This window comes from Rhamphochromis sp. 'chilingali' (assembly GCF_963969265.1).
Source record: "Rhamphochromis sp. 'chilingali' genome assembly, chromosome: 3".
In the NCBI taxonomy this organism is placed as follows: domain Eukaryota; kingdom Metazoa; phylum Chordata; class Actinopteri; order Cichliformes; family Cichlidae; genus Rhamphochromis; species Rhamphochromis sp. 'chilingali'.
The window spans coordinates 43,668,588-43,693,166 of record NC_137931.1 but is presented as its reverse complement, the minus strand read 5'-3'; the positions used below and the strand labels follow the sequence as shown (position 1 = coordinate 43,693,166).

The window sequence follows — 24,579 nt, the reverse complement described above, 5'->3', positions numbered from 1 at the left end:
CAAGAGGTCCAGATGTGCAGTATATTAGAGGTGTCCTGTGGAGCTGTCTCGCAAGCCAGCAGGGTTAGGTTTAGATTTAGTGTTGCTAGCCAGGATTACGATCTGCATCCTGCAGGTCTAAAAACATTTTTCTTTCTCACAGTTTACATCACTATTTACTTCTTAAAAGTCTTCCTCATCCCTGTGTTGAAACATTGATATGTTTTTCGTGGCACATTACCACCCCCTGTAGTTTAGTGTAGTAGTACAACACCAACTATATATATATTCACATCAGGACAGATTTTTAGAGTATCCATGACAGCCAGAACTTTCATTTTTATCTCGCCTACCTTGTCTCTGTGTTTCTCACTAACCCTGTTCTCTCCAGGCGAAGAGGAGCAGGGCTCTATGGCAGAGGTGTCCTACTACTCCTATGAATACGACCCAGACTCTGATCCTTTCCTTGCTGATGCAGAGGGAGGGGACCATTTTGATCTTCCTGAAGGCGGCAGGGGTGTGGAGCATAACGTGCTCCTGCCAGTAGATTCCCAGCTACCCACACTGGACACAAAAAACACCCCTGAGCGATGGTATGAGCTACATCTTTGATGTATTTGTTTAACAGACTTTGGATTAGTAGACCTCTCTGATGTTTTCTAGGTATCTGGAAGAGTCTGTTGTGGATATTCATCTTTGGTAATAATATTAAAGGAATAAAAAAGCAGTTGTACATCTCCCAATATTATGTCTCCACAGACTTCAGCAAGACTTTCCCCTATAAAGAGGACATTTAATCTCCCCTGTTCCCAAATGACACCTCGGTATATATCAATAAAGTGGTTTGATGACCATTAGCTTTCCAGTTTTTCCAAGGGTAGCTGCACAGGGAGAGACTGTCCTCACTTACTTTTGATAAAAACCCAGTCACTTTGTTTTAAAGGCTTCAAGAGTTACTCCTAGGAGGCTTTCAAGGGATAAAGAGTTAAAGATGATCCTTTAAAGAACATATGTTCTGTTTTCTTGTCATCTACAGAAACACTCCCAGAGTGAAGCCATACCCACCTCCGAATTGTACATTATTTGTGAATATGCTAGTGAATGGAAAGAGAAGAGAGACTTGCTGAAAGGAAGACATGGGGGGGTCTGGAGAATGAGTGTTTGACCTTGTGTGAGTCAGAGTGGATGCATTTATAAGCCTGTGTGTGCGCTTGGATGTGACTGTGTACGTTTTTTATTAAGCTAGTATCCTCCAGACTTGTATTTTTCCTCCTCTAGACTCCTAGTAATCAATAGGCACAATATCATATTTGTTAATCACTGTACTGCCTTAATAATCACTAGAAGAAATAATCAAGTATTTATGTTTGTAATTACACCTGATGTTATGCAACGTATTTTGTTATATTTTCTATCTGTGGTATTTATTTTTAGATAGAGATCATATCATTTTTATTTTCTAAGTCGCCCCCTCAGTACATTCTACCTGCCCCTTGTGGATTTTTAAGATGTATGCTATACTATCCAAGGCATTTTTCTTTTTCTTTCATAGCAAGCTTTAACCCAGTTATTGCAATGTTTGATGAAATTCCTCTTCTGGTATCCTGCTGGAAAACAGACATATGCTAACCATATGCTTTACGGAAACATAAGCTGAAATGTTTTTCATTTTAAAGATTTTTGGGGGGCATTTTTGTCTTATTAGACAGCAGAGTAGAGATTGACAAGAAACACAAGGAGGCAGAAGGGGACTGGCATGCAACAAAGGCCTCTGGCCGACTCTGACTTTTACAGTTCGACCCAGCTGTAGTGTTTCTGAAACTATTCTGCCAAGATACCAGCATCTCCTCTCACCATTGAGATTTGATTGTACAGCTCATAAGCTATTTTGTTTTTTTGTTCAATTTTGATCTTTGAAGCAGTCAAGTTAAAAATATTAAAGAATAATAAAGAATGAAGTTTTGATTTCTGTAAAAGTACCAAATTTGATCAAATGTAACCCAGATCGATATCAAATATTGTGATTTTTAAAACAAATGAGAATAAAATTTGTATGCAGTTTAGGCCTTTGGTTTTGTTACTTCACTACCTGTGTTTCTCCAACTGACTCACTGAGATATCTGCATCTGCAGCACAGTACGTGTCTCTTTTTTCAACTAGCAGAGCTGCAGTGCAGTTCTTTATGAGAGATGTGTTGCTCCATTTCCCTTAAATGGACGGTGAAGTCAGCAGTCAACTGTATTATACTCAGCTGCTTCAAAGGGCCTTCTGCTTTCACTCTCTTATTCCTTGTATGTAGCTGCATTAGAGACAGAAAGCATGTTAGTGTGTGTGAATTTGTACCTAACTGCATAGAATAGAATAGAATAGAATAGCCTTTATTGTCATTGTACAGAGTACAGCAAAATTGGAGTGCCACTCCCTTGGTGCAAGATTCAATAATAAATATAAATGTAAAATATAAAAAGTACAATAAAACAATCGCAAGTATTCAAACAATAGTAAATAAGATATATACAGGATAGCAGCATACTTGCACATGTTTGAGCCTTAATGTGTTGGTGTTATTTAGGTTGCCAAAGGAGGGCACCCCCAGGAGAGAGTTAAAGCCTGTGAAAGTTTAATGTTTGCTTACTGCACGTCACTTGTCGACCCTCTCGGTTACAGTTGTCTCTGGAAACTGGCAGATCAGGCCTTTAAACCGAATCAAATCAACACATAACTGTGTCTGGAAAGTGTGCTTGGCTCGAGGTTAAGGTTGATAAATCAGGGGGTTGTTAATTCACTGTGTATTCCATCAGTTCAACAGGAGATGCCAAAATACAGGTTCATGTGTGCTGCACTACATTTGACTCTGGTTTGGGGTTTTATAGCGTGTACTCTGCATCAAAGCGTTGCTGTGCTTGTTCATTCATTTTAAAGGAAATCTTCTCTCTGCGTTCGTACTTACAGAAATAATATAAAGCCATGTGGCTGCACTGTATAGAGATCTGGTACCGTCAGCAGCGTGAGGCCAAATTTGAAGTTATCAAACTCTGAGCAGTGACAGCTGATGTAGCTGCTCATTCTGAATGGAAAACTTTGTTCTTGTTGTGACAACGAGGCAGCGGTGCAGGGGACCAGGCTGCAGCAAGCTACCCTCAGCAGTCTCCGTGGCAACTGTACGCATGGCTGAAGAGTGATATTGCGTCTCCACGCTGTGATGAGCAGAAAGAGTCAAAAGAGAAAGGACGGAGAGGGGGATCTTGGTTTCATGGTTTGCGGGGGGAGCGAGCTAGCGTTACATGAGAGTGAATCGGAGTGATGACATTGTTTCTAAGTGCCAGCTGAGTGCACCTATACACCTACCCCCATGGAGGAAGGGCTAATGACCTGTCCAAGCATCCACTGATGAAGCATTTGGACAAAGGGGCAAACGGGCAGACAGAGTAAACCCTATCCAGGGTAGATCCTCCTCTGTTGTTGACACTTTGACAAGCATTATAGGTCTCAGGTTTCCTGATTGCTTTGGAGGAAATTGGTGATTGATCCTAGATCAGGCAGGGTTCTGGGTTTCTAAAGTCACCTGGGGCTTTGGTGATGCTGGATCAAGAGGAAGCACAGATATCTAACAAAAAAGAAACAGACAATAGACCAAGAGCAGCCTGAATGAAGGAATCACTTGCGCCTCTGAATCTGATGACTGAATTTCCTGAAGCCTGCCTCACTTTTAGCTGAAAAGGGACATTACCTGTGCAAAGACCCCAGTTCAGCTATTTTTATTTATTTATTTTTAAATGGTTTTACGAGCATATAATGCCCAGAGCAATCTGATACTTCTATAGAACCACTACCATTGCTGGACTCCTGAAGTAACTATCAATTCTGCAAAGAGTAAGATGGAGAAAAAATACCCAGTAATTGCTGGACGAGAAAAAGGTAAGTCATCGTGAATAATGATCATGGTTCTTTTTTTAAATGTAAATTAATATTTACAAATAAATATCAGTAGCTTAATATACTGCAGTTAAGCAGAGTGGGTCGTTTTACAGTGGGCAGACCTGTCAGGACTTGCTCCACTCTGTGAAAAAAATGCTCCCACCTTGTTAGCTGTTTGACATAGTGTGCATAATAGTGTTTCATTCAAGGCTGAAAACTGGAAGGCTAATCTCTAAAATTCACATGAATATTAATTTGTATTGTCTAGTTATCTTAGGCAAAATTATACAGACCTTATTTGCAGAGAACCTTACATAAAGCTGCGTTCACAATCAAAGGAGCCACTGTCACTTTAGAATTTTCCACATGTATGATTTTTGTAAACTGGATGTAATTTAAGACACTTGTATTTTGAGGTTATGGCAACTTTGTGACATCTTCTGCTGTTTCAAGGGCCTGGACCTGGTCGCTATGGGCTTCCTCCCACTATTGGATTTATTGGCCATGACTTCACAAAGTCAACTAGCCCTGCCTATACTTTCCATGGAAGGATGACTGATAATAGTGAGCACCGCTCTTGCTTTATGGTTTATCAGAAGTGGGTACTTTGAGGGCTAGTTTTCAAGTTTAACTTAAAGCTAACTAAAGTTTTACTTTTTTTTTTTTTTTGCAGATTTTTTTCTTTTTATTTATTCTATGACTAACTAAATAACGCCTTTTTTTCGTCAAACTGCTGATTTAGGACACAAATTAGCTGAAAGCATTACAGTCACCAATACACACATTTCACAGTAATTTATATCGTTTATGTCTTTGTTTTCACAATGATTTCCTCTCCTGTAAAAATGATCTCGCAAAAATTTCCGTTTGGTGTGATGTCAAATTCAACCACTAGGTGGAGACAAGACGTTTTTCTTCACTTTTTGTTATATTTTTTTTTTTTTTAAACTGCATCTACAGATTTTCAGGATCAAATCAAATCAAACTAAGCAAAAAGAATGAAAAGAAGTTTACTCTTTAAAAATATACATTTGTAATTATCCAATTAATTTTTAACAGTGTATAGTGTTGACTCCAGTCCAGGGCCTCAGTATCACATTGATGCAAGAATCACTCGATTTGGAAAGGATGGCACACCTGCATACTCAATGCTGGGTAAAGTCAAAGCCCAGAGTAAGTATGCTTTCCTTCATTATTGGAGTTTATTTTAAAATTAATTGTGACATATTGTATATCAGTCAGATCAATAGATTAGTGAAGAAAACATGTACTTTTGACCCTTCTGGAGAACCCCATGTGATTGTCTTCTGCTCACTAGAGGAGCTTTTCCACACACCAGGACCCGGTGCATACAGCCCTGAGAGAGCCCCACCATGCAACCTGCAGCGCAGACCTCCATCCTACACCATGGGCTCTCGCACACACTACCGCAGTGTTGACTCGGTCCCAGCTCCCAACAAGTACTCTCTACCGCCACTTATGGGCGCTCAAGTCCCAAACAAGGCATCCAGTGCAAGCTACACAATATCAGGTGGTCTCAGCATAGGGGGACCATCTGAGGATTTAGCCAAGACTCCTGCGCCTTGCAGATACAATAGTACAGACCCAAATGTTTATCTGCTCCGACGGCCAGCGTTTTCCATGTCGGGACGTCACAGTTTACCCAGAGATGGCACCAAGAAACCAGGTCCAGGAACATATAATCCAGAGAAAGTTACAGTCCACAAGGCCCGGGCACCAGCCTACTCCCTGGGTATCAGACACTCAGAATTTGTTACTCCACTTATTGTCAATATTTCTGACTAAACAGTCATCTGAGAGAAAATTACATCATCCTTCAATTAAATAAAAAGAAAAGCAGCAAGTATTAAGGAATTAGCATATTTTATTTGTCCAGTATCAAAGAACTTGACAAATCAACCATAACGGAGAGCCAAATGTATATCAAGAAATAACATATGCACATAAAATACATACATTCAAGGAATTATCAAGAAATGTTTTAACAAAAATGTTAGGGATGTCATTGGTTTGAGCAAAATAAAATCATATGCTCATATGGCCATTTAGTAAATAGATCAGTCTTGACAACATTACACCTAAAGATAAAAAAAATTGGTAAATTGTACAATTGACAGGCAAACTTCCACCTTCAAATTGTTTTAAGTTATCATTCACAGTGAAAACAAGACATTTTTGTCTCTCATAACCTCTAAAAACTGAGGAAATTTGAATGAAGAAACACAAAAATATATACACACAAAACTACAGGGCATCTACACAATATATCACAACACATATAGATTTATGTGCAGGACAGATATAGGATCGAAAGACAATACATATCAGCAGAGGAGATAGCAGGTATTTTAACAGACAGCTTCCCCTTTAATCCTTTGGGAGAGGCCTTCTGAAAAGCAGTATGTGTGGCTCTAGGGAGTAAAGCAAGAAAGGATCTGTCAGCATCATCAGTAAGTCATCAAACACAGTCAAGCCTACAGCTGTACGTCGTCTACACCCAAATTTGATCGTGGCCAAATAATGCAGTGTAGAAGCTGTACAATGACAGATTCAATTCTTATGTCAACTTTAGCATAATACTCATATGCTGTTGAAAGTATATTGAAGGGGTTTCAAACACAGGGGCCAAATGCAGCTCAGCAAATGCAGAGCCAAGTCAAAATTTTGTTATCAACTTATTGAAATTGAAAAAATAAGAATTTTGAGTTAGTAAGTCAAAATCTTGAGACAATAACCTGAAATTTTAGACTTAGAGCTTTTTATTGTCATTGTGCAGTTTCTTGCACAGTGAAATTGGGTAGCTGGACCACAAAGGTGCAAAAATAAGAAGAGAAAACAATATACAACAAGGGGGGAAATAAATAAGAAAATAAAATAAAAAGCAATATATGTATACATATATGCGAGTGAAACTATATACACATGCTGTATGCGTAAGAAACACTGAAACAGAAACATTGTGGGTCTGTATACAAGGGCAATTATAAAATATAATAATTGAAATGGTATGGATGTCAAAAAAACGTTCTTATGTTTGTTTATTTTTACCAACAATAACAAGGTTCTATAGGGTAATTATTAAATGTTTTTAGTCAGTAAAACACCTTGCCGTTACCAGCGTTTCTTCACATGACTGATAATTTATGGACATTTAATTCAGATTGCTTGGATCATAAAAAAAAACAAACAAACACAAAAAACCAAACAAAAAAACCCCAATATTGCTTCTTTCCAAAAAAATTAACATTTAAATCTTCTCTAATTTTGTATATTCACTGTGATCTACACATTTTAATATATCTTCCTGGGAACCAAGGAAAAAAAGAATCTTCCCATTGAACTTTTTTGTGATTACCATCCTCTTTGGAGCTAAAAGAGGCCACCCAAACACATGGGATATCAATGGAAAGCCCAGAATGTCCTCCATTTAGTCCCTCAGGACTTAGTAGTATAGCTCAAATAAGTCAAAAGATATAGACCAAAAACAAATGCCCATTACAAAGGACATAAATGAATAGGCTGGTTCTCAGGGGGATGTGTCATAATGGTACTGGCTGTTTTTAAAACAAACAAACAAACAAAACAAAACACCTTCTTGAAATTGTGCTTATTTTTCTTACAGTTTCTCAGGGTCTCAACCATCTCTCCTGTGGATGTACTACTTCTTACCCACACAAGATCAAACTAGGCTCTTATGAGTTTGGCCCTGATATAGGGTCACCATGAAAATCACCCTGATATAGTCATCCCTCTTCTTTGATACATATACCAGGAAGAGATCTGTTCATAATGGCCAATAGAATACACACCATGTAAAAAGGCTGAGCTAAAGCTAAAGGCTTCAGCGTAGAGTGAGCAATGTTATGGCCTGTAAATGGTAAGTGGCCTGTATTTGTATAGCGCTTTACACTACATTCAGTCATTCACACATTGGTGATGGCAAGCTACAATGTAGCCACAGCTGCCGTGGGGCGCACTGACAGAGGGGAGGCTGTTATAGCTTTTTTTTTTTATAATAGCAACCCTGATCATTCCCTGGAGACGCTTTCCTACTCAAGTGACAGTAAACAGATGGTGAAATGTCTGGTTTAAAACAAAAAAAGAAAAGAGCCCTAAAACACATATTTGCTTTTACTGTGCTTCATAGTTTTCCAAAAGTTTGACAAATACACAGAAACGTGGTATTTTCACCACCTTAGATTCAAAGAATGATGACGTCAATTTGTAGTTCTTTAGATGCACACATGGGCGTCTGACTTAATTTTCAAGACAAGACTGAGGAAAATGTGAACTTATCCTTCACACCGTGATTACTGACCTGGTTTATGGATCATGTAGTGAATCCAGCCCTGGCTCTGTTGGACTCCAAGTCCTCTCCACTCTTCTTCTGTCATCAGGTGGGAGGAGGGCACCAGTTTGGACAGCTGCTTAGGAAGCACAACATGCCTGAGGATGGAAATATAACAAACATATTGTTAATTGCCTACTAGGGGTCAGACAGTTTATTTTGATATATTTTAATATCAACTGCTAACGCTAACACAAGACGTCTCAATTTACAGCGGCAATAAGTTATCTCCACCACGTTCAAAAGCTACTTTGACCTTAGCTAATTACTCGAACTAAATTAACGGACTCTTGAAAACGTTAAAAACACAATACCTGTACTCGAAGTCGTCATCGGTGTACTTGTCAGAATAGAAAATCTGTTTTTTCGACATTTTCAGTTGACAAAAGCAACAAAACTGCGCTTCAAAGAGCTGATAATGTGAACCAAATATGTTCGCTAGCAGTATCTACAAGCTCAACGAACTACTGTCATCTGCCGCTGTTTTCTGGGGATGATTCAAACCCCAACGGTTACCCGCACTCCCCTGATTGGTCAAAGCAGCAGCACGCGGACTTAACAGGATCGTCTATTCAAAGAAAGATGACTCCCTCCGCAAGGAAAACACAAGCCTTGAGGCGAAGCGCTATCGCGATAGAATTTGTACATTTAACGGTATATTAGGAATGGCTATATATAAGATTTAAAAAAAAATACGTTTTTGATTTTTTTAAACCCAAGGTTTGTGTTGTATTTTGAAAAGTTTGTGGTCGTTTTGTCAGATATGTTGAGAAGTTGACACAGTAAAAGATCTTCGGCTCTCAATTATCTCTGCTACGTAGTTGATCTTCTGCAAGAGAGGACTTTTGACGTAGACGAGCCGACAACGGAGGGTAAACTTTCAGGAGAAAAGTACACAGGGTTGGCGATGTATCCACTGGGGGTGAAATCGTATGTATGATTCACTTCTATACTTTCTGTTCGACCTGTGGTGTATTCACAACAGCATGGGAATATTACGGAGCCCCGCAGAACACTTAGCATGACTACATACATTTTATTATTTTTAAAAAGCACTTTTGTCATAGAACACTGAAAGTGAATATGGCAAAAATATTTAGAAAAGCATCCATCAGCATTATCAGTAAGTGATTAAACAGTACAGTCAAGATGCAGGTCGTTTACACCCAACTTTCATAGCCAAATTGTATATATATGTTTTGTATAAATAGCATTATATTCTCAGTCTACTAACTTACTGCGAACTCATTTTACATTTTAACCAAATAACAGCTTAAATTTTCTGTGCTGCAGGTACCTTATGACGTTTTGTTGTATTAGGTTGTGTCAGTGGCTGCTAATGAGTGGTGTGTTATTCAGAGCAGGATTTGTTCCACTTGTATATGTAAATTCATGAGGTAAATCCGTTGACTCTTGAAATACAGAGAAAAAAAAATGTGTGAATTAAATTGGAATTGGTATCATTTGTAGAATGAAAGTGGAAGTAAGAGTTTGAGGAAATAACATGAACACTTTAATTTTATACATGACACTCAAGTGTTTTGCCAGGGAAAATGGGGAACAGAAAATACCGAGAAAGGCTACTGCATCTGTCAACATGCATCGATTACATCTGGTTTATCAGTAACTTTTTATACTCTAGCAAACAACCACTGCAGTGGTCATGTAGCAGCTTTCTCAGAGCCTGACACAGGTAAGATCCATGCTTCTTTCTAACTTTAAGATTGCAAATGTGTCAGTCGCATGCCTGTATAATCTATTATCTTGTTACTATTGTTCTGAATGAATTGGGCTGTAGTTTGTTTACTGTAGTTGTTCTAGAGTTGGTGTTGGATAAATGCCATGGTCTCCAGGTTCTCCAGATTCTCTGAAGCGCTGTAGAAATCCCGTGAATTACAGACCTTTCTTCAGCTTTTTGGCATGACAGAGTGTTGGGTTAGACACAATATATTTCTAGAAACTTGTTTTGGGGAATAGGTTTTCCTTCTGTCTTCTGTGTCAGTATCCTTTTTACTACTGTACCTGTTTACGTGATTCGACTGAAAATCATCGTTTAACTCGCTTTATGTTTCTCACAGAGAATCCTGACTCCTGATGCGTACCTTCTGTTGCCTTTGTGTAAGACGGAGGAATGCAGTTGTGAGAGAGAAGCAGGAAAGAGGTTGAACGGGGGAAAGGGAAAAAGAGAGAGCAGCTAAAAGGATCTTGCTGAGATGGCTGATTGTTCTCTTGGGAGACGGTTGGGAGGGAGATGGGAAGGGAATTCAGGCAGATGGAATAGGGTGGATGTTTTTAGAGATGTAGTCCCTTAGGAGAGTGGCTGCATTGTTTTCTTTGTGAAGTCTTTGCCTATAACCAGGATCAATTATAAGCATACATCAAATCATACAAAATTCACTTTAACTAAATGGACAGGAAATTTTCTGATATTCATCAACATCCAAACTCAATACCCTAAATATTTTAACTTTATATCTCAATTTAGCTAGTTCTAGAGCTTTGTTCTTCTGTTGCTGTACATTTGTGTTATTTGTTTTTATGCGATTTACAGTAGTGTTGGTTACTTTTTGAACATGTGAATTTAAATTAAGGACATTATTTTGTGTTAGTTATCAAAATGCAGAGACAGTTGAAATACAGAAGGCATGGATAAAAAATAAACAGAAAATCCATAGATAAGAAAAATTCCAAATGATAATGAACTGACAATGGATGGGCAAGATGCTTCGGATGTTTCCAGCCTCTCGCCCAGTGTTAGCTGGGATCCCAGCTGGTTAAGTGGTTAAGTGGATGGATATATCGTTTTATTTCAGTCATATTTTTACCGTCTTAAAAGCAATGCAGCCTTTTTTATAATCTTAATATCACTGTTTTTTTTATTGTCGGAGGTCAAATGCTGGCATAGAGTTCATTTGAGGAGTAGATTCCAAAATGTAATGATTACTGGCTCCAATTACTGCCTTGCTGAATGTACTTTATGTAGAAACACAGGTGCTCTGTAGTGTCAATGTGTACGTGTGTCTGGGAGCCGGGTGGTTCAGGCAGATGTGATTTGGCTAATACAGTCTGAGAGCAGCTGGGCAGGGCTAATAGACCAATGACATCATCCAAAGAGAGAGAGAAGAGAGAGAACAAGACTGGGAGCACAGCTTGCCTAAGGCAGGGAGAGGGAGCGGGGCAGCTCAGTGAGGAGAGCAGCATGAGAGCGGGACAGTGTGTGTGTGTGAACGGGAGAGGACCAGACAGCATTCAGTTGACTTTGACAAGGATATAAGACCAACAAGATTTTCCTGCTAGTTTTCTCCTCCTCCTTCTTTGCACCTTTCCCCCTCCCCTTCCCCCCTTTCCCCTTTTTCTTCCATCCTGTGGCAGTTATCCCCACTCACAGGTCCTGCTTCAGGCGGCTACTCCGGGCATGCTCCTTAAGCCAAAGTATGACCGCTTTCGCAATGAGTCTGTGACCTCCTCCGACGACCTAATGCAGAGCTTAGCCATGAGCGGCAAAGTTGTGGCCACACCAGTGGTTCCCTCCTCCACGCCAAGCCTTCCTCTGCCTCCTTTGCCTCCCCTGGATCCCAGTGCCAGGTCCTCCTCTTCTGCTGGGGCTATGGCCTTGGCCGACTCTCCTTGCCTGGATGGGGAACAAGATGCCACGACAACCTTCTGCATGCTCATTCCTAAGATGCCTCAGTGGAAATTCTCCAACTCCCTGCTTAGCCGGAGTCCATCCAACTCCAGTTCCAGCTCCAATTCTAGCAAGGACTCGGGCAAGACAGCGGCAGCTACTTCCCAGGCCTCTGTCACGTCTTCTTCATCATCACACAGGCCTGGTGGTGGAGCCTCAGCCAGTGGCCCAGTGGCGAGCCTTGCAGCAGTGCTTAACTCCTGTGACCCGGTGTGTGTCACTCCTTGTTCCCTACAGGCCATTCGGGGGCAGCGAGCAGTAGCAGCGGCAAATTCTGCCAGTCCAGGGGGGCACGTATTTGGAGCCGCAGAGGTCATGGCGAGCCCCGGTGGCTCCAGCAACTTCAGATCGGGAATGACGCGCAGCACAAGGGTCGAAGGCATGTGGCTTGGGGGAGAGGACTTCAACCAGAAGGGCAGCTTCATCCACAAACCCTCTCAAGGCTGGCTGCACCCTGACAAGAAGATAGTAGGACAAGGAGCGTCCTACATTGTCAGGGTAAGCTAGCTGGCACTTTTTTATTTTCTTCAAAGAAATAAAAAACAACCAAAGGAAATATGCAGTAACTTTTTTCAGGTGCTCATCAATGAGTAAAGAGAACAAGATAATTGCAGAATATTAAATATATGACCCCACTTAAATATTCTCTGTCTGACTGCACAGAAGACAAAAGGACACCTCACTATCAGGCAGTTTGTTATGCAGCTCATGTGGGAAGACTGGGGAACACATAATTTAATCCAGATAGATGGCTGAGCGTTGCTCATTGGGAGACAGCATGCAGGCGTCAGGGTGGAGAGAGATAAACCATGAAATTATGTGTACAGACTGTAGAAAGGATTGTGGTTCAGCTGCACTGTTTACCAAAGGTAGAATTTATCATACTGTACTTAAACAATGAGAATCTGTATTTATAGAGCTTGTAACTTAGGTCTGATTGTAAGCTCCCACTGCAAGCTTGTGGGAGTGGTTGCTCTTTGTTTTGTTTCGGGATTGTTTACGTTCTTGTGTGCAATGAATTATTATGATTTTACCCATAAAATGTTATTTACAGCATCTCAGCATAGTCGATACCAAATGTTTATTTCATTATCATGAAAATATGCTCAATAAAGCTTTTTTATTATTCTGTAAATTTGTATCAAAATAAACTGATACATATAGAAATGAATGTGATCATTTCAAATGATATAGATAAATCTGAGTTTCAAAGAAATCTTGTTCTCAATCCGAGCTCGCTGTGTTTACAAAGGGCTACCAGCCTGAGCAGAATGCTCGATGTCCCCTCAGCAATCCCCCATAACTGTTCACCTCTGCCCCTGTGCTCTCCTCCTCCTCAAACTAATGACATGACTCTTGATTAGCCCAGACTGGGGCCCAAGCACGCTTTCTAATAACATTATACAGGCACCATTCATTCCCATATTCAATTACATTTAATCACAGTCATTTGCATCATATGATGTGGAAGAGGATGGTTGGATCTGTATGGGAGCAGTCCAAATGTCGATTACATATGAGCTCTCACAGCCAGGAAGGGCTTTCTGAAATGGATAACAAGTGCTCTTTTCATATCTGACTCATAATCATATTAATGATGGGACCAGGCTTTTAACAGCTTGTTGTTGTCATCAGAAAATGCCCTCTGACTATTGCAGATGACCTGAAAGAGCCAGTGTTTGAACGTGTTTCACGCCTCTTAACGTAGTACTTCAGGAGACATGTATGTGCAGCATGCATTTCAATGGGAAATCTATGCCATTGAAATGCATGTATTAGTGTCAGAGTGATGGTTGATTTCTGCTGCACCTTGCCATTTTTAAGCAGCACGGCCACTATGCTGAGCGACTCTCATTCTCTCACTCACATATTCATACATATCCACTCCTCTGCTGGGAAAGACACAAATCAGATTTTTAGCAATGCTCTTACTCGCTCTCTCTCCCTCTCTCTCGCTGCATAGCCACGTCGAGATCTGTGTCTGGCCTGCATCTGCCGCCTCTGCTAGTCAGGATTTTGCACCGACCATCAAAACACCGCTTCTGCTAAATCATTTGCAGAGAGAGAGACAAACTGTTTCTATTTTGTGTTTTTCACTTATTTCACTATCAAAGCGAAGCATAAATATTTGCAATGTGATTGCCTGTTGCTAATTGATGCAGTTTCTAGAAGGGTCCGTAGACTTGAGTTGTTGTAATTTTACTGTCATATATTTTTGAATATGCTCTGCGTAGTGTGCAGTTAACCAGGAATAGAGAGTAACTAATCACATACTTTTATCTGATCATCCTTTACTACATGGCTGTTGTTTTGTTGTAAAATCTGATCACATTGGCTAATAAACTTCTTTTGGAAATCTTTTACAGTGACAAACGATATAATTTGGCAATTATTTATGTCAAAGGCAGCCGCTACAGCAAAACACGGCTAAAGAGGACATGCTAATGTTATTAAATTTCTAAGGAATGTGTCTTGGAAAGTCTACGTCCCTGTAGTCATAGCAATAGTGTGCAAGAGACTTGGCCAAAAGGACAAGAGTGCAGATAGGGTGATAGAAGTAGGGATGTTGCATCAGTAGATTGAGTTTGTGACAATGGAAGCATTGGCAGAGAGAGGGAAAGAAAAAAGAGAGGGACAATTTCTCTGATGGAAGATGTCCCTCATGTCCAAATCTTGTTAGTGAGCTCGTTATGTTCTCTGGCTCAGAGGTCCCACTCTGTTTCTCTCTCCGTCTCTCCAAATAAGTTTCACAAAGAGCTGTGCTTTACATCCCCAATGCAATGTGCTGCATTTAAGATGAGTGTCACATGTTTTTAAGGAGGCTGCGATTCAATCAGTGTAGCAAAAAACACAGGAAAAAATGTTAATTATTAATATTCAATGTTGCATCTGTTGTTTTTACGTATTCATGGGTTTATTTACCTATGCAGCAGGAATGTGGTAGATGGTAGAAGCTTTTTTAAATGAGTTATTATCTCCGAGTTGGTTTTTAGAGACTGATTATGGCAGGCAAACAAATGCCAAGCAATTCGTTCACCACTTCATCTTTTCATGATAACCACACAGATATGCAAATAAGATGTAGAGGGCGTACTCACATGCTGATTGTTTACGCAAACACACTCACATCCCCCAGAGGGCTGAGAAGCTGCAGTTTATCCATGATTTGGAGCTCTGAGTGCTGCTAATCTAGTCACAGTGCCATTAGCACCCCAACCTGACAGGCATTAGGAAGCTGCTCAGCTGGGACCTTCCCACTGGAGGACACTACATTAATGGGCTATATGGGGATTTGATTTAGATTACTGTTGAAAGTAATCACATGTACCAACAGAGTATAGTCTATTGTGAACGTAACATCTCTTTCTGGAAGTGTTGTGGTGTAGTTAAAAATACAAACTTAATTTAAATGCAGCGCATGTTTATAGTTCTGTATTTTTGAATAGTTTCATTCAATTATCTTTTCAGATCATAAAACATATTTGAACATATCATGAGTTTATTTTTAAATTAAAAATAAGGTATTTAACTTAGATTTTAATGATTTTTCTCCCTTTGGTTTTTTCTTTACAGTACATGGGATGCATTGAGGTGCTGAAATCAATGCGATCCCTGGACTTCACCACACGCACTCAAGTGACAAGGTAAGCTGGTAACCGTCATATCTGACAGTGTAGATGTGTAGTATTAATTGAAGTGTGAAGAGTTTTTTTAAAATATATATATATATATACTATATATAAATACTTTTGCTTTAGCATGGCCAATAGATTTACACTTGTCACATTAGTCTTTTTTGATCAAGAGCCACAACTTTGAATTTCAAGTTTACGTTGCAGTGGAGCTGTCCAATAACTCATGCACTTGCAAGAACTACATGCATGAAGACAGCAGTTATAGTGTGGGACTGTTAAGAGATAAACAGAGCTGCTGTATTTGTGTTCACTGGCATCAAAGGCCAGAAGGTTACACATTAAACTATGCCTCAGGGCCTTACTATGTCTGTGTCTTGGTGTTTTTATGCCCTACACGTCATGTTATTGTTATAAAAACAGGGTTTTTTGCAGTCCTCAACCTCATGGGAGAAGTCCTTTTCCCCACTCCCTCCCTGTCTGCCTCGCTCTCTGTCTCTCACCCTCTCCTCTCTCCTGCACAATCGATCGGCAGTAATCTGAGCCCACCGTGCATCCGAGGCTTAAGTGCAGGGGGGAGGAGGTAGCAGAGATGGAGTGATGGAGAGGGAGATCTATTATTGATGATGTTCATTAATGACTGTAGAAAGCTGCAGTGGTCCCCATGAACGCACCCTGCTGGATAATGTCTGCGGCTGTAACTTCTTGAGGGGGGAGGAGGAGGAGGAGGAGGAAGATGTCCAAAACAAAGCAGCAAAACAAAATGTTTGCACTGGGAGTAGCCATAGAGAGTAAGATGGCTATGTCTGGTCTTGTTTTTATGTGACTGACTGAGTCATGATTATTTCCAGCAATGATGAATGTTTTTTGTTTGCATTCCTGTCGTGGTTGATTTTAAAGTCCCATTTAAGTGTGTTTACCCCTCGGTCAAGGTCAGAGGGGCCCTTTTCACCTAGTAGCTCACATAAGGCATTTTTTAAAAATTCAAAATAGGTTCAAGTCCTCCATGATGCTAACAACACAAGGCTTTTGTTCCTGGGTCTTTCCTTACTTTGTTTGCCAAAGTCGTGATATGTGTGTATGTGAATTGCTGGATATCATTTAAAGGCAGCACAGTAAGGGCTTACATATCCATTCAGAACAGGCCATTCTTCAGCTTCCTGACTTATACACAACTTGATTTAGTCCTGGAAGACCACAACGAAACAGTCAGTAGCTTCCAGTATTTCAAAAATGTAATTCAGCTCCAGGATTTAAAGAAGGTGCTTTCTCTTAACAGTCCTCTCTGTGTTTTTTGCCGTTTAACTGCAAAATGAGTGAAACGAGGTGCAGCATTTTATTGTAGTCGAAAACAACAGCTCATCTCTCCCCCCCTCCTCTGTCTCCTCCTCCTCCTCCTTCTGCTCTCTCATCAGCATGAGTCATTCGAACATTGTGGTGTTTTTCAAAAATCCCTGAGAAGACTTTTACTCGAGATGGGGCCCGGGACGCTGCTTTTTAAATATTTACGAGCCACTTGATAGGGGCAGCTAGGTTCTTGATTGTTCCCACTGTCCCCTGGCAGAGAGCGTGTGAGCTCTCGCCTCAAATCCACTTTATGGCTCAGCCGTGCCATCATGCTCACACAGGGACAGACCCTTTAAATGCCCATTAGGCAGTCATTCCCAGGAGTTATATCAGTTTTATCGCCAACTTGTAACAAATGTGCAGGGAGAATTGCACTGCAGAAAATAAATGCTAATGCTAATGCCCTAAAGAGGTCTTATACACTATTTACTTTTTATTTTCTTCATCTGATGCTGTTTATTCTCCCATACTTTGGGAATTTAAATTCCCAAATTATTCATCAACAGATGAATGCTGTTATTGTTTTCTTTCTCGGGTTAACATTTCCAACATTAATGGATAAGAATGTTGTGACTTTCTTATCTATTTTCGTGACCTTTGAACTACGATTTGCCTACGACCTATGGGCTTGTTTGGAGGAAGGGAAAACGTCTGTTCATGTTTAACCTAACGTTTTCCATTGCTGTGGGGCGGCGTTTTGTGTTGTGACTCAGTTTTCTGTATTTTTGCACAGACAACACAAGTCCATATGATTTATACGTTATATAATATTATTATTATTACAAATGGCTGATAATCAGTGACCAGTATATTCGTCTTTAGTCTGATCTGAAATCTTTCTTCATGTTTCTCTTTAGGGAAGCCATCAACAGACTGTGCGAAGCTGTGCCAGGTGGAAAGGGGGCTTGGAGGAAGAAGGTTAACAGTAATTTATAATTCTAACATACATGCAGTACTTTTGACAAGCAGTCAATAGTAATTTTATATACACACAAGATGTATTAAAATAACAACAAAGGGTAGAAAGGACTGCTGCTGCTCCATGCGGCTGTTTTTCTGGTAACTAATATACAGTATGACATTTTTATCTGTATCTACAACTGAAGCTATATAACTGTAATTTTCATCGTATCCTTTATTTTGTAGGTTCCAAACAAAGCTCTGCAGTCAGTCATGGGGAAGAGTAACCTACGATTTGCAGGCATGAGCATCGCAGTCAATATTTCCATCGATGGTATTAATCTGCTCATTCCTACCACACGACAGGTTAGCTGATACTTAATTAAGGTGGCGAATGTACTTGCATGACCACAATGTGATTAAGACCTTTATAATGTGCCAGCTATTATTTTTGCATTTTTCTTTATTCCTATAGCTTAGCTTTACATTGACGTTAGCATATTTTCTCTTAACTGTTAATCACTGGGTAAAATATGTGCGAAATCACTGATGAGATAAAAAAAAATTCTTTGTTGGAAGTTTGTAGTGAACAATTTTACACTCCTATGTGAATATTATAAATAAATACCACTTTTGTGAGGTACAGAGTCAAACCTTTAACCTTTAATTGGGACTTTGCCCAGTTGTCCATTATGTGTAGATACAACAGGTTCATCGCTGGATTTAGGTGCCTTTTTTATGCTTGAATGAGTAATAGGCCAGAGTTAGGTGGCTAAACAAACAAACAAAAACATGAAAACAGTTAAAAAGCAGCCAATGTCCAAAGAAAAACTTTGAAAGATTTTCAGAAAACCTGGAGGGCTGTTGCTCAAGACCACTTTATAAGAATTCAAAGAAATTTTAGCTCCTTGGAAGCAAAATATGAAGAAATGAGGGGTGGGTCAAAACTTTTACACAGTACTGTACATTCATTGACAAAATAACGAATGGCTTCCTTTCTCTTTCAGGTGATAGCTCATCATCCCTTGCAGTCCATCTCATTTGCCTCTGGGGGAGACACAGTGAGTGCAGCATTTAACATTTACTCTCCATTAAATTGTTGGAATGAACATTTTGCCTATGCAAACATGTATGACTTGAATTAATCGTTAACAGTCTCGAGCTTCGAAAATTACTGATGGTTTTGATTTATCGAGCTGATTTTCCCCCAAACTGATATGTTGCAGGACACACCTGATTATGTTGCATATGTGTCCAAAGACCCAGTGAATCAGAGAGGTATGTTCTAAAAAGGTTCCCTTTCTCCTTCCATACATTTTGCCACTAGACAAACACGTTTATTTTGTAAGGCAAAATAAGTTGCATTAGAAAATAATGTCTGTTGTCTTTTTTACTGTGGATTATAACATTACTATTGCGATATCTATAGACATTTTTTCTTAAAAATGCTTTGATTCCACCTCTAACTGTATTATGTGGTCTGTCTGTGGCTTAATTACAATTATTATGGGTTTAGGGTGGGTGAGACTGTAACAATAACAGTACAAAATCATTTAAAAAAATATTTTATTAACAATATTGATGATTTGATTTTATCATTTGCATTGTAAACATATTAGTATTTCATTTTTAAACATCACAATTATTTAAAAAAACTAAAGTATATAAAATGTGGTAATATGCCGGTGTCGTAAACCAGTATTGTTATAAAATATCAGCCTATTGCACCACAAAATATACTTTGTTGGAAATTAAATAGCTAATAAACATTGTGTTTGCTGATGTCTTAAAAAATATTAATATTTTAAAAATCCACATATGTAGAAGCCAATAAACTATTGGCTCATTGCTGTACCGGGAGTTTGAATAGCTCGTGGCAACTTTTTAACTCCTCACTCTCTCTCTCTCTTTTTCTTTCAGCATGTCATATCCTGGAGTGCTCAGATGGTTTAGCCCAAAGTGTCATCAGTACCCTCGGCCAAGCCTTCGAGCTGCAGTTCAAACAGTATCTGCACAGTCCACCAAAAACCATGACATCTGTGGAGAGGTAACAGAAAGTCCTGCCACTTCTCACGTACTTAACTGGATAAAAAAAGATGTTAAGAGTTGTTGTTACTCTCCTTAAAATCAGTGACATCGGTGAAGCGGTGGGATAGTGACTCATAAATTATCCCAACGTGTCAAATAGAAAAATCTAGTATGTTGACTTCATGTAACAAAAGCACCAAAAAACACTTCAGTTTAAGACTCCCAGGACTGTATACATCCCAAGCATTCTTACCAGCAGCTGTCAGACTCTATAATGCAGCTTAACACTCTTTTGGTCATCTTACTCACCAGCTTGTTTGTTTACTGCACATTTTATACATATCTCTGTACAATTTTTATATTTTTCTATACATATTCTGTACATTGTTACCTGTATATACCTGTATATACGAACCTCGGTTGCTTGTGTCTTCCTTTTATATTTTACTTTCACTTGCTGTAAGAGCTCTGTAACACCGAAATTTCTCATCCGTGGGATAATAAAGGTTTATTCTATTCTAAGCATCCAGCAGAAAGAGCTTAGCCACCACCAACCTGATCTAGTTTAGAGTTCTCAGATTTCTTTCTTATTTATTACAAGGAGATGTGATACTTTGTTCTTGTATTTCTTCAAAATCAGTCTTACAGTGTTGTAAATACATAGATTTTCTCACACATGAGATGCTACCGCAGCGATGCCACTGCAGTCACCAGAATAAGTCCAGACAAGCAGTTTGTTTCTTCCTGGTTTCAAATAAACATCTTCTCAATTTCGGATGTGGAGATGTTACTTGATCAGAACAAATCAATTTAACAACGCTGATTTCCTCCTCAAATTAATGCTGTAGCGTTAACATCATTATAGAAATGAATACATAATCATATTTGGAAGTCGTGGTTAAAATACAGTTTTTTGCTGTCTTTATTTGGACATGTAGTTCTGTTGTCAGACTTACACTCACAGTATATTTCTCCTTAGGTCTGCCAGGACAGAAGAACCAATTTGGAGGGATGATGAGGACTTCTCTGAGCCGGATTACTATAACCGTATTCCAGGGAAGGAGCCTCCTGTTGGAGGTGTGGTAGACTCCAGACTCAGGCCCAGTGGAACCCTCATTGGTCACATGCACACTCAACCACAGAGCAAGACAGCAGCTCAGGTGAGTGTCCTGACATGGCTATAGAAATACTGTTAAATCAGGCTCTGCATGTTGTAGCTCTACTGTAGCTGAATCCAGTTTTGAGGTAATTGCATATTGTGTATTTATATTTTTCTATTTGTACGGTGTATTTCTGCTTCTCCAAATTTCATCGAGAAGACCTCCGGTGCATTTTTGTGTAAAACTGTAAAACCTGCATGCTTGCACTACAGACTAAACTAAAACATCTGGTCATTATCATGAAGTATTGGATTAATGTTTTGAACAGAACTCTCTGACATCTCCCTCGTGAACTGGTGACTGATGTGTTTTCATGCTCCTGCCTCATATTGTTACATGGAATTAAAGCATAGGATCATGAAAATATACTCCATAACTGTGCCTGCAGCATAATTGCCTAAGACAAATACGATTACACGAAGAGCCTTGGGTTCTCTGTAGCCTATCAGGTGAAAGGACCCATTGCCCCCTTTGTTGCAACTTGTTCACAACAGGGTGACATGCTGCAGCTAATGTTTCAAATAGAGTGCTTCGAAACTACATTATGCAGGGACACGAGATGAGAGTTCTTGGTTATACAGATCCAGATGTATTTAGGTTGTGTTCTTGTGGTGTGATTATGTGTTAGCAGATGAGCTCACCAGCCAGGAGAGATCAAGCATCTCACCAGCCTGGTCAGCTGTGTTATGAGCTTCACTGGGACACGGAGACAACCTGCAGCTCAGGTGAGACATCCTGTGGCAGGGAGCAGCTGTAACAGCTAAAACATTGTGACCTTTTAGATTAGTTTTTATAATACAGTTGTTATATAGAGGTGATGTACTTAACTGGGGGGATTTCAAACAGGTTTTTAAATGAAGGATTTTTTTTTTTTTAAATATATGAGTTGCAACGTTTTCTAGTCACATACTAAACAATGAGGATTGTCAGATTTGTTTTGTGTATATATTTATGTTAAATTGTCTCTGAAGGAGGTTAGTTGTTTTTTTTCCATCCTTATTGTATTACAAAGCTAATCATCACAGTTCTCATTGCCTGAGGGAGCTCAGCGTTTGCCCTCTTAATTAACAGAAATAGGATCTTGGCATTTTTAATAAGGCCCCCTTCATACTTCATATTGTTTATCATCTTTAACTAGACTGATGCTAGGAGGATGATCAAGATAGGTACGACAATTAACTTTTTCCTTTCAAAAATATAGAAAATAATAGTTAGACTTTTAGTAGTTGGAAATTTTAAGTGACATTTTGTGATTTTTTTTTCTTTTATATAATCAGTTGTTTCCGTTAGCAGCAAACAGTGCTGTAGCACGGGGCAGAAACTAGTGAATGAAACGCATTTTGTGCGCACCTTTCTGTCTTAGGTCTGACATCAGATGGTTATTTGTGTGCTGACGGTCAGCCTCCAGGCAGCAGAGACTATGAGGAGCATCAATATGTTAACACCCAGAGTCTGGAAAACCTGGATTCACTCACTCAGGGTCCTGATGGGCACAGAGGCACCAGGGCACCAGAGAGTCCCAAAAAGGATCTCTTTGACATGAGTAAGTCCCTGCCTATGACATCTTCGGACATATATATAACAGAACGACAGCCAGACTTTCTCTCAAATGTTTGATTCCCACCAGATTCCCTTTTTGACACCGTCCTTTTACGATTATCCACGCATCTTTTACTAGTTAGGCAGACCACTACACTATGAGGAAACAACAAAACCTTGTGAAACATCTCAAGCGCCTTTGTCATCTCTGTAGGGCCCTTTGAGGATGCCCTGAAACTCCATGAGGCCTGTGGTGTTGGGTCCACTATATCTGGAGGCTCTGGTGCTGAGGGAGGAGTGGGAGGTGGTCGGGTGTTGGAGGATCAGTGGCCCAGCCCTCCACGACGCAGAGCCCCCGTTGCTCCAAATGAGGAGCAGCTTCGCCGTGAGCCCTGGTACCACAGCCGGATGAGCCGGCGAGACGCAGAAAAACTCCTGAGCCGGGATGGAGATTTTCTGGTAAGGGAGAGCACTACCAATCCTGGCCAGTATGTGCTAAGCGGCCTGCACCGTGGCCTCCCTAAACACTTACTGCTAGTGGACCCTGAAGGAGTGGTGAGTCTCTTAAGAAGTAGTTTCAATAAATCACACTGCTTATTTGTTTTGTTATGAAGTTACACTGGTGTACTCCTTTTGTTTTGCTTTTCCCTTCAAAAAAAAGGTCCGGACCAAAGACATGTTATTTGAGAGCATAACCCACCTCGTCTCGTTTCACCTGAAGAATGAGCTGCCTATTGTAGCAGCAGAGAGTGAGCTTCATCTCAAACGGGGTGTGAGGAGGAAGCAGTGAATTACCTGGACCTGTGTGGGACTGTAAGATAGCAGTATACACTATGGACTTTTCAAACCAGATACATGAATAATTTAAGGGATTATAATGCAGACGTAAAGCAAGGAGTGCATGCTAACATTATCATTTTAAAAAGCATTGCTATTTCTTTACATTGTTGAGGTGTTCAATTTGTCTTTAACTGCAAAGGGGAGGTTCACATTTTAGCATGTAGATTATTTAGATTCACACACTTGGTTACAATAGATCTAAGTAGAAATAATGTAGTATTTCTTTCTCTCTCGTTCTACAGTGCTAAATTCCTATGTGCCCATACAAATCACATAAAAACTGAATCTAGGACTCATTATGGGATGATTTTTCAACGGGAAGAAAGAATATCAGCAATACTTTCTTTCCATGGACAATCCTTCTAAGGAGTCTGCAGTATCTGATATATCCCTGTACTTCTGCTTGTTGACTACCAGGATAAACCAAATATCCCTCATCTGTCATAAACTCCTCAGCATGCAGTTATTAAGCTAACAAACCAACCAGGATCCACAGTCTGTGCTGTGCCCGAGCTGGATAATCACCAACCGAGGTCAAAAATTAAACTGACAACCTGTCTGGAGAGGAGCCAACCTCAGGAAATCACAAAAGGATTTAATGCACAGTGAAGAAAAGCCTGTAATTGTGAAGTTCTTCCTTTAAACCACAACTTGCATGACTAGTAAGTCACAGGTTATTCAAATCAACCAGTTGTGGGAATCACCAGAACAAACTGTCACTAATTTTCTGGTGCACCAAAAAATTCAAAACAAGATGTCCAGTTCGTCCAGTAGTTCATCTCGGTACAAATGCAGGAAATGAAAATTCTGCAACTGTTTAGAATGTAAAGACTGTTAAATGCTCATGTTCAAGGTCTGCAGTATCTGAATTTATAACAGCCACAAAGCCTTTATTGTTTCTCTGAGCTATTTTAAGCCTCACATGCATCAAAAAAAAGCATAATCATGATACACCGATTAGCCCCAACATTAAAACCACTGACAGGTGAAGCGCACATCACTGATTTACCTGGGAAACATTGGGTCCTGGCATTCAAGTGGAAGCTATCTCGAGACATCAACCACATAAACAAGTTCCAAGTAACAGCAACCTCAAGTGCTTTCCTCAGGAACAGTTGCAGAACATGACAAACAGTGCAAGCTGTTGAAACAGCCCGCCTCCCTGCAGGTTCTGTTTTCGGC

The 24,579-nt window shown here is 39.9% G+C and overlaps 4 protein-coding genes across 11 annotated transcripts in view; 3 read left to right on the top strand and 1 right to left on the bottom strand.

Annotated features, from left to right (window-relative positions):
• The window catches only part of cpamd8 (C3 and PZP like alpha-2-macroglobulin domain containing 8), a 45,083-nt gene extending 43,047 nt beyond the window's left edge, over window positions 1-2,036 (top strand). The window contains exons 43-44 of the mRNA XM_080876751.1: window positions 371-572; window positions 1,016-2,036. Of these exons, the coding sequence (XP_080732877.1) occupies window positions 371-572; window position 1,016 (203 nt within the window). The 3' untranslated portion in view covers window positions 1,017-2,036. The remainder of the gene's footprint in view (window positions 1-370; window positions 573-1,015) is intronic.
• Window positions 2,037-2,555: 519 nt separating this feature from the next.
• On the top strand, window positions 2,556-5,703 carry cimap1d (CIMAP1 family member D; the record flags this gene model as incomplete). 2 transcript variants are annotated; one of them, XM_080878968.1, is made up of 4 exons in its annotated part: window positions 2,556-3,897; window positions 4,351-4,461; window positions 4,957-5,070; window positions 5,216-5,703. In XM_080878968.1, the coding sequence occupies exons 1-4, from the start codon at window positions 3,858-3,860 to the stop codon at window positions 5,701-5,703; spliced, it is 753 nt and encodes a 250-aa protein (XP_080735094.1). In that variant the 5' UTR covers window positions 2,556-3,857. The 2 variants fall into 2 exon arrangements, with proteins under 2 accessions (XP_080735094.1, XP_080735095.1); XM_080878969.1 differs by having other exon boundaries at window positions 2,565-4,495.
• A 119-nt stretch (window positions 5,704-5,822) lies between these two features.
• Window positions 5,823-8,761, bottom strand: cks2 (CDC28 protein kinase regulatory subunit 2). Its single transcript, XM_080878970.1, has 3 exons — window positions 8,581-8,761; window positions 8,237-8,364; window positions 5,823-6,329 (listed from the first exon to the last, which is right to left on the bottom strand). Exons 1-3 carry the CDS (start codon window positions 8,637-8,639, stop codon window positions 6,286-6,288), a joined length of 231 nt encoding a protein of 76 aa, XP_080735096.1. The 5' UTR covers window positions 8,640-8,761; the 3' UTR covers window positions 5,823-6,285.
• Window positions 8,762-8,910: 149 nt separating this feature from the next.
• shc2 (SHC (Src homology 2 domain containing) transforming protein 2) lies at window positions 8,911-24,110 on the top strand. 7 transcript variants are annotated; one of them, XM_080878965.1, is made up of 15 exons: window positions 9,106-9,196; window positions 9,909-9,959; window positions 11,639-12,449; window positions 15,525-15,595; window positions 17,788-17,848; window positions 18,077-18,196; window positions 18,838-18,891; window positions 19,057-19,108; window positions 19,751-19,877; window positions 20,838-21,018; window positions 21,647-21,743; window positions 22,382-22,561; window positions 22,772-23,112; window positions 23,219-23,370; window positions 23,640-24,110. In XM_080878965.1, exons 3-14 carry the CDS (start codon window positions 11,682-11,684, stop codon window positions 23,345-23,347), a joined length of 2,181 nt encoding a protein of 726 aa, XP_080735091.1. In that variant the 5' UTR covers window positions 9,106-9,196; window positions 9,909-9,959; window positions 11,639-11,681; the 3' UTR covers window positions 23,348-23,370; window positions 23,640-24,110. The 7 variants fall into 7 exon arrangements, with proteins under 7 accessions (XP_080735093.1, XP_080735088.1, XP_080735087.1 ...); XM_080878966.1 differs by having other exon boundaries at window positions 9,109-9,196; window positions 12,189-12,449; XM_080878967.1 differs by lacking the exon at window positions 9,909-9,959 and having other exon boundaries at window positions 8,911-9,196; window positions 12,189-12,449.
• Window positions 24,111-24,579: the final 469 nt, after the last annotated feature.